The sequence below is a fragment of the Clinocottus analis genome, unplaced genomic scaffold (assembly GCF_023055335.1).
Source record: "Clinocottus analis isolate CAN_PGR_092001 unplaced genomic scaffold, fCliAna1.0.p SCAF_38, whole genome shotgun sequence".
Lineage (NCBI taxonomy): Eukaryota > Metazoa > Chordata > Actinopteri > Perciformes > Cottidae > Clinocottus > Clinocottus analis.
In genome coordinates, this window is record NW_027176131.1 from 900,909 (window position 1) to 910,908 (window position 10,000).

Sequence of the window (10,000 nt, forward strand, 5' to 3'; positions counted from 1 at the left end):
CAGGCCCACAAAGGCACCGGCCCTAACCGCACCGCCCGGGCGCTAGCTAACGGGCTAATTAATGACTGCAAAGCCGCACTCCTCCTCCTCCTCCCTCTGTTCTTCGTTTATAACTCCTCCGTCTCCTCCTCCTCTCTTTCTTCGAGTTCTTTCTGTTTTCTGATTGTTTTTCATCCTTTTTCAATTCCATCTCGTATCACTTGCCTCTGCTTGTTGTTGCGTCTAATTAAGCTAAAGATACGGTTTGGACCGACGGGCGCCATCTGAGCGTTTTGAAGCAGAACCGGCGGCGAGGTGACGGGTTTCAAAACGCAGCCGTTTGTACTGGAGAATAATCTCACGTTGAGGTTTGAGTCACGACACAACAAAGCACTCTGCAGGGTCTCTTCCTCGCCGTGGAGTCCTTCAGCGATGCGCTGACGTCGCGGTGAATATGTGTTAAGGCTAAACAGGCACAAACACAATAACACACACACACACACACACACACACGTGTATAAGAGCTAATGGAGCGGGCAGATGGCTGTTAGGAAGCAGCAGCAGCTACGTCAGCGTATACGGTTCAGACACAACGACTCGGAAAGCCATGCCAGGCCCATAACGCCGATTGGACTCACCGGCTATGGAGAATGGCTAACTTTTGACTCGACTCCCGCGCATTAGCCGTGTGTTAGCCTGTAGAAAAATGCTACGAGCGTACAGTAAATTCTGCGTGCTGCCATTAAAATGACCTCCGGCGCTTCCCTTGTGCTCACATGAGCGCAGCGAGACGCTGGAGCCAACACACTGAGCGGCGTGATTATTTGTAAGTGTATTGTGTTGTTAAAGCTGCGTTAAGCAACCTTTGACCTCTGAAGGGACGCGACAGCAAAACCCAGAGAACTCACCCCGGGTTCATCACGAGCTCGTCAGGTTGCTGTGGCCAACACGTTGTGCTTTAGCTCGTTTCTTAGCCCCTGAGGAGGAGAAGAACAGTGGCTTTAGCTAGCCACTGTTTCAAGCTAACTAGGTTAGCATGCTTGATCAGTATAAAATACAAACTGGACATTCATGACGCTAGCAGGAACTCGATATTTACATGAACTTCAAGAACATTTATTGAAAGATTTAGCTCTTTAGTAGCACTGGTTGAATGCACTTTAGCATTCTACGTTACGCTAAAAAAAATGAAATGTGATGTTAGCTGCATCATTAGCAGTGCACGCTAATGATGCAGCTAACAGTGTACAACTTTTGGATCACTCTTCTACTTTGTACCTGATACTAAAACAAAGCAAACAAGACGGAACAAACGCGCTACGAGGAAACTGAGCAGAGAAACCAAAACCAGAAAGAGAACCAGGGAGATGTTGTCGGTGCCAATTATACGATAGCTTAGCTGATTATGATAGCTTGTGAATCCAAAAAGTGTTGCTGGCATCAAAACAGTTTTGTCCCTGCATATGTTGTTCCCTCATAGATTATTAATATATATATATATATATATATATATATATATATATATATATATATATATATATATATATATATATATATATAATATATATTTTCAGAGCGTAATAAAGCTTAATTCACTTGTATGAATGAAGCGTCATGTAAGCATACCTGCCAAATGCACAAGCAGACGACTACATTTCTTTTCCCCTCCTCCCGTTCAAACATGTCACCGTACACACACACACACACACACACACACACACACACACACACACACACACACACACACACACACACACACACACCCTTCACCCCGCCGGCCCACCACAAGAGGACCATTAATTCGGGGGTGTGTGCATGCGCGTGTACACATGTTCCTTGTGACGAGGTGTGTATGTCGGTGTGCCTGGTGGGCCGTTAGAGGAAGGGGCCCTTGTGTTTTCTTAGGGGCCGAGCAGAGCGGGGGCCTCGGCTGCACCACCTTCCCCAGTCCATTCATCCGCCCCCTCCACCTCCGCCCCCCAGCTCGGTAAAAGAAGATCTTTGTGTGTTTGCGCTGGTGAAGCAGCCCCAGTCAGTCCCAGTGTTCCCAAAGGAATACAATGAATGGGAGCATTTTGTCCCACTCTATAACGTCCACTCCCCCTCTCCACCCTCCACCCTCCACCCGCCACCCTCCACCCTCCACCCTCCACCCCTTCACTTCTCTCTTCTTCTTTTGCCATTCAGACAGACAGACTCGTTTTTATTCTCTCTTCATTCCCTTTTCTCCGTGTCACAAGACGTCAGACAGCTAGTGTGTGTGTGTGTGTGTGTGTGTGTGTGTGTGTGTGTGTGTGTGTGTGTGTGTGTGTGTGTGTGTGTGTGTGTGTGTGTGTGTGATGAGGGCCTCCCAAGCTATCAGGCTTTTTTTCTGGAGTGTGACCTAAACAACCTCGTCTGTAGAGCCGGTCAGGTGATGAACACATGTAGCTGCACACTTAGCGCACAAAGCTAACGGTCGTGTGATGTGCATCTTAATTCTGACTTTGTTTTTAAGGAAAGTCTAAAGCCTCAAACATCACTTTCATTCAGTGAAGACCAAACAAAAAGGTCCCCACAAGGTCTAAAACGCTGCGTGGTCCTCATGAAGCTGCAAGACGAGGACGTCACACACACACCGAACACACTCTTTTCTTCCTCGGTGTCGGCATCATATTTTTGTCCACGAAATATTTCAATTTCACAAAATATTTTTCTTACATAAGCGAACAATAAATCTGTGTCCACAAGGCCGGAGCGTGGACACGACCGGTCCTTTGAGCGCTTACGTTCATATTGACTAAGTTTGCAGTTACGTGATTCATATTCAAAGCGACTGGAACATATGCGATGCATCACTTCATGCAGCGCTTGAGAATATGCAGAGAATGATGATTGAAAAATGTTAAACATGAATTCTCTTTATATGTAACCATGAAGATAACGTTCCCCTTCCTTTCAGCGCATGTATTTATGTATTTAATGAACCATTCTGTAACTTCCAAGAGAAGAAATCCAATAAATTAAACAAACACCAAGGAGATGTTGAAACTGGACTTCTGAATATTGTCGCTGAGTGGCATTGTGGCATTTTCAATTAAGCATCAGGTGTTGAATTATGTTTTGCAAGCGCTTTGCGTGCTTTTATTTTCACACTTCTGATCGTGTCTTTTTTAATTGTGAATCAAATATAAAAAATATTGCAAAGTGACATCTTTAAGGGGCTGGTTTTTACCCAAAAAACTATATATCCAATATAAAATCATTGAAAAGCAGTAAATCCTCACTATGAGACGCTGCAAATGCTTAACTAACCAGTCATCATATTAATGTGGATTACTTTCTGTTGATCGATATCATTGATCCACTTCAGCCCTTTAGCAAACACATGCAAGTCAAGAATCTCTCTCTCTCTCTCTCTCTCTCTCTCTCTCTCTCTCTCTCTCTCTCTCTCTCTCTCTCCCTCACACACTCCATAAACATCCCAGAGGACGTTGGTCTAATCCGGCCGCGTAACCCTGCAGAGCGAACGCAGGGAAGCAACCACACAACATGCTGATTGTGTAAATTCAGACTCTAATGATGGAGCGACCCAGGAGGCCGGAGGGGGGCAGCGGGGAATGAATTGGTACTAAAGGAGATGAATGGAGGAAGATGGCATTGAATGGAGGTAAAGAGGGAAATGGAGGGAGAAGGAAAGGTGTGTGTGTGTGTGTGTGTGTGTGTGTGTGTGTGTGTGTGTGTGTGTGTGTGTTCATCTGAAAGAGCAAAGAAGAGAGACGTGGTTGAAAAGAAGACGTGTGATGAGAAGAAAGGATGACGAGAGAAGAAGAAACAAACAAAGAGCTGGAGAATGAAGAAGAAGAAGAAGAAGAAGATGAAGAAGAAGAAGAAGAAGATGAAGAAGAAGAAGAAGAAGAAGAAGAAGAAGAAGAAGAAGAAGAAGAAGAAGAAGAAGGCAAGAAGCCGTGATGAACTAAAAACGGGACAAAGAGAAGAAAAAGGATAAAAAATAATGAACATTCAGAAGAGTTGAGACATGAACGAGGAACAGAATTTTTTTTTTTTAAAAGAAACAGGAGATTAAACAGGATGCAAATAATGTGGGATTATCGTCATAAAAATTTTTAGCCACGAAGAAATTGAGGAACGACAATTTGCGAAAAAAACTTCGCAAAGAGATAACAATACTTATCTCTCTATAATTGAAATATATAGAGAGATAAGTATTGTTTATTTTATTTTTCATCAAAAAGCACTTTTTTAAAGGTTTGAAACAAGAAGCCGCGATAAAAGTGCGATGAACTAAAAACAGGACAAAGAGAGAAGACGGAGAAGAAAAAGGTTAAAAAATAATAAACATTTAAAAGAGTTGAGACATGAGAGAGAAACAGAAATGATTAAAAAAAAGAAGAAACAGGAGATTAAACAGGATGCAAATAATGTGGGATTATCGTCATAAAAATCTGTAGCCACGAAGAAATTGAGAAACGACAATTTAAAAAAACCTCCTTATGAATTATGACTGACGATGTAAGATTGATGAAAACAAATTAAAATAAATAGTTATAAGTATTGTTTTATTTTTTTAATCCAAAACACCTTTTTTAAGGTTTTAAACATGAAGATGTGAAGGTAACGAGCGAGAAGGAGGAAAGAAAGGAAGCAGAGAAGGACAGAGAGACAAGGAAAGGAGACAAACAGTTTTTACAAGGCAGCAAGGAGTGTAGATGAAGGCAGCGAGGGTTAGGGGAGAGGAGGCCGGCGGTTTAGTGCTAATAGATTCCCGCAGGCTCATCTTTGATAGTCGGCGCTCCAGCGGGCGACTCGGTTCTTAACGAGTCTTTCAAGTCCACATGAAAGAGGCCTCTCTGTTGTCTCTGAGGCCTCGAGTTTCACGTCCTGCGCTCGTCTCCTGCAGAGTCTGTTTGCTGTTCGCTTAGCGTCCGTTAGCGTCCTCAACGCTCGCTCATCTTCCTCTTCTTCAACCTCGTGGTTTTGTCTTTTCAGATGTTTTATCACATCCTCTTTTTCCCCCTTTTTTATTTTTCCACCATCCTTTCTTTCTTCTGATCTTCTTCCCTTGACTTTTTCATTTGTATTAAGTCTTTTGTTCCTTCTTCCTCCATCTTCTCTTTCATTTCCATCACACAACATTCTTTCCTTTTCCTTTGTGTGTGCGTCATACTTTTGTATGAGTGTTGCTGGGTGTTTGTCGAGATCTTTTTCACTCTCTCTCTCTCTCTCCTTGTCTCTGTCATGTCTCTCGTCCCTCAGGTGCAGGGTCACATGCCTCCTCTGATGATCCCGGTGTTTCCTCATGACCAGCGGTCTCTGGCGGCCGCCGCCGCCGCCCAGCAGGGCTTCCTCTTCCCCCAGAGCTTGTCCTACAAGCCAGGTACGCAAAACCGCCGCCGAAACATTCGCACAAAAGCTACACAACCCAGACAGTTCCCCGTTAACTAAAAATACAAACACACACACTCAGAAACACACAACTGGAACCCGGTGCATGTTAATGAGGTGTGTCAGGTGAGGAGAGATTTACAAGCTCGGCTCGCTTCGCGTCAGGAACAATACGTTGGACACGGCGACGGCTGGAATGTCTCGTTCAGCGCGCTGAAAGCATCAGTCGCACAACACATCTCACGCACGCACACACACACACACACACACGCACACACACACACACACACACAGACACACACACACACACACACACACACACTCTCTCAAGCGTGCGGCGCACACGTATCTACGGACGATGCAGACGGACAAAAACACGGATTCTCCCAAAACGCCCTGAAAGGATTGCCTGCACGCTGCACGCTTCCAGCAATTTCTCTTTTGCAACAAACAGGTGGAACCGAACACTTGAAGACACACACACACACACACACACACACACACACACACTTGCAGAAAGACACTTCAAGTACAGTCCTTCTCGTTGTGGCACCACCTGCTTTCTTCCTCTTTCCTCGGCCTTCACACATTCCTGGCGGCCGTGCATTCCTCCAGGTGCTCGCCCGCCGCCGCTCGCCGCCGGCCCTCCACGCTTCATGCGGAATAATACATGTTTACTCCCACAAGGCCGCAGCGAGAGGCAGGAATGGAGAGCGGGATTAAATAAAAGCCATTATTCTACACCCTCCTTTGACTTCGGTCCCTTTTCCAACAAAAGGCTCGGACATGGAAAGCCTTTTAGCGGCGAGCAGCGGGGGTCGGCGCGGCAGCTCGTGCATGCATTCATGAGGCCGTCCCGTCGGCCGGTGTGCACCGACAGCGTCGTTAACCTTTCAGCGAAGCGCTCGTGACCCTTTGTGTTTCCATTTTTCGTCATGAATGAAAACATGAGCGTGAGGAAGGAACAGGGCGGGGCTTCCAGAGGCCGGCCGGCGGTGAAGAGCAAGTCACTTCTTGTGCGGTATTCGGCCTGCAAGACTTCTTCATGCAATGTTTTGTTTTTTTCCAACAGGTGACAATTACCCCATGCAGTTCATTCCATCTACAATGGCGGCTGCAGCGGCGTCTGGACTCAGTCCTTTACAGCTACAGGTAGGTTAGACACAAGGAAACACCTTTTTTTGTGTTTGGCAAACACGTTTTCCCATTTCGCCGTGACTGAAAAGCTCCGATTGCCTTTGTTCTCGTAGCTAAACCACCTTTTATCTTCCTCTGAACAGAGACTGGAGCAAATGCGTTTGAGTTATTGTTGTTGCATAAAAGAGGTTGGAGTTGGCGACGACGTCAAAGTTAAGGCCCAGCAAAGCAAACTTTAAGAAGTGCCTCGTCAATATCCATGACGATAGTCAAGAGAGTGTTTCACAACCAGATAAACAACTGTCACCGAGCTGCAGCACGAACAAAGACCCAGCGGTGAGGCTTTGCACACGCAGAAGGTCGACATGAGTCTAACCCCGAGGCGTGACCAGCCAGGACGATCCTGCACGAGTCAGTAGACAAATAGAAAACACAGGAAAGAAAAGGAACTAAACCCAACTCCCACTTGTTCTAACCTCGAGTTCAAGTGTATGAAAACACTTTCAGCCACAAAATCGTTAATGCTCCGTATCCATTGCAACGCAGCTCCACAAGTGTGATTTAACACACACCTGATGCAAGAAACCTTTTCTGATGTGTATACGAGAGCGAGAGGCCAAGGCTGCGATCCAACTGTCTGCTGGATTTAAAGTGGGTGGAAAAACATCAGTAAAAAAAGTGCACTCAGACCGATGCGAGGTGTGTCTGCAGAGAAATGTTTGATTGAACTAAAACACACAACAGCCTTCTAGACAACAAGTGCATCAGGTGTGTGTGTGCTTTCACTCGCACGTCTCTCACACGCTGTCACTTGAGCTGCAGTGTCACAAGCCTCGTTTCAGGCTTCCACAGTCCAGCTTCGTGTAGCGCCCCGTTAGCGGTTAGCGGTTAGCCCCGTTACCCTAAAACAGTCAAAAAAAGTGACTGAATCATTGCGACCACGAAAGGTGGTCCAGCACAGAGAGGCTGGTTCGACAGGAGATTACTGCGGACGGACACCGAGATGCACAACAGCTCAAGCTTACGCATTATCTCCTGGCGGGGATGATTTGTTTTGCTGTTTTGCATGAGAAATGAAAGCTGTCAGGACTGCAACAATACACCTAGTGCACCGTTTAAAGGAGGAATGTCACCCCGAGGCTTCACGATGAAGAGCTGCAGAACTCTGTGAGTCTACGTTTCTTGTAAAATGATAATTTGCCTGCCGTCATTATCGTTTCCTGCCGTTGGTTATTTACGCGGCAGTGTGCGTTCACAAGTAACCCGGACACAACCGACGGGGCAAAATGACGACAACAAATGGGAGCTGGAAGATAAGAGTTATATTTAAGATATATATGTTTTTTAAAGAAGCATGAGGCTCTGGAGGCCGATGCTAACGTGCTAGCCCACTTATCCGCTGCCTGTCAGCTGTGACAGACAAAAGCTGTTATGATGAATCACAGAGGAATTCCTCCCCAACAGCACAACACCTGGCCCGAGCAATTCATCAAATGTTTTATTGCTGCTTGACACCTGTGGTTGGAGAATAGCACTTATCCATAATGGTTATCATAGAAACATATTTGCAAAGGGAAAAAAAAAAACCCTGTGAAACAAAAAAGAAAAGAGAAATGAAACGGCTGAGGCGGTTTGGAATTACACGACGCGACCCGCCGCCCCGCCGCTGATCTGCTGCCACTGAGCAGAACAAAAGCGCTCAAAAGCTTTTTCACTGGCAAACAATATTGATTCATCACGTCAGTCATTACCACAGAGCGGCTTTTTGGAAGCTACCAGGATCCTTATCTCAATTTATTCAATTTTTATTGTGTTTTTTTTCTCCTCGCTCATCGAGGCTCTCATTAGCCGCTATTGACTCGGCGAAGCGGCGCTCCGTGCCGACGGGGGAAACCGCCGCCGCCGCCGGCGCCGATCTGCACTCCTGGCTTTGAAACGATCAAAAGAGTCTCTTACCTCTCGCACGAGCGAGAGGTAAGAGGATGAACGACGTCGGAGATGCAGGCGCTCGCTCACATCCAAACAACGGCCTCAGACGCCGGCAGGATGAGAGACCTGAATGAGAGAGGAAGCCTCTCATGGCGGCGGCGCATCAAGGAAGGAAGACAGGGAGCGCGGGGAAGCGATCCAGAAAGAAAGAAGAAAGAAGAAGGGTGATTATCTGGAGGCGCCGACTTCCAGCACATGTTTGGACATTGTTTTGACAACAATGCCTCAGCCAAAAGCAATCAGGGGGAGATTTGTGAGCTGAGCTTGTTCAGTTGTGCGTCTTCATCTGAAGAAGTGTGGCAGCGCGACACTCGCAGAGTGGAGAGTTAAATAAAAACACCTGGACGGGTTTGCAGCCCAAACAGCTTCGTGGCGTCGATGTGGTTCAGCCGCTCGGAGCCAGTCGGCACCTCCACGCCTGCTTCACCTGAGTGGATCATTGTGTTGTGCAGGTTGCATCTTTTTGTGTCTTCGCCTTCGCTTGTGTCTCCACAGCTGCAGGGTTTCCCGCCAGAAAAGAGTTAGCGATCGAGCTAACTGGTCTTCTACTTTTCCCGGCTGAAAACACACAAAAAAAAAGCTTTTTCTAGAATATTCGTTTGATCGATGAGCAAAACCTGAACATGTGACGACGCGTCGACGACGCCGACGTCCCGACGCGGTCGCTGTGTAGTGGCTCTTGACAGGTTTAACCTGCGCTGTGTGAGACGTTAGCGGAGGTTAACGTCGTGGGTTCGACGCTGCAGGACGTCCTGAAGCAACGGGGTTGTGAGTTTTAGTGTAAATCAAACAGAATCATCTTTTCCGCCGTCGGCTCTTTGGCCTTCATGCAAATCTCACAATGATTCCCCCGGCGTGAGCGCGGCCTCCGACCTTTGCCCTCTGGCTCGTGTCGTTTGCAGCTCATCGCGTTAGCGCCGTGTGAGCTGAGGCCTGATTGCTCGTTGCACTTCAAGGCGTTTCCTCACAGCTTTGGGAACGTGAGGCATCATCTCTGTGAGCAGCTGTGTGCATTAACGAGTCTTTCGTCCTCATTTGGGATCCAGAGAACGTCTTTTTTCTCTTCTTCTGCTAAACCAGTTGAGTCGTGCGGTCCGGCTTCAAGGCCTTTTGTCTTTGACGAGGCGGTCCAGCGCTGAGATCTTGTCAGTCCTGAAGTGGTTCTTAGCTGTTAGTCTCGGTAACGCTGCGCTGCACAAACGTCCAGTGTGTGAAACTCTGCATTAGCTGTAAAGAAAAGAATAAAAGGCACTGTAAAAACACAATTTCACCGCGTTAGTTCGGCGTTAGCGATCTGCATACCGCGGCCGAGTCCACGCCAGCTAGCGACCGAACGCTTTCGCTGCCGTCTCTGTCGGACAGATGTTGCAGGCGGACTCATCCAGATGTTTCTGCCTCCCGCCGCGAGCCTTCAGGACAGCTGGCCGGCACCGATGGTCAAGCGGGGGCGTCGACTAGCATACGAGCTAAAGAAGAAGCTAGCGCGAGCCGCCGGGAGGTTTCACATCAT

General features: G+C 47.1%; 1 protein-coding gene across 3 annotated transcripts in view; it reads left to right on the plus strand.

Annotated features, from left to right (window-relative positions):
* Nucleotides 1–10,000, plus strand: part of LOC137799695 (transcription factor SOX-6-like) — a 103,904-nt gene that overhangs the window by 69,703 nt on the left and 24,201 nt on the right. For all 3 annotated transcript variants that reach the window (XM_068596490.1, XM_068596492.1, XM_068596491.1), the window contains 2 exons: nucleotides 5,236–5,356; nucleotides 6,437–6,516. In XM_068596490.1, coding sequence (XP_068452591.1) covers nucleotides 5,236–5,356; nucleotides 6,437–6,516 — 201 coding nt within the window. The remainder of the gene's footprint in view (nucleotides 1–5,235; nucleotides 5,357–6,436; nucleotides 6,517–10,000) is intronic.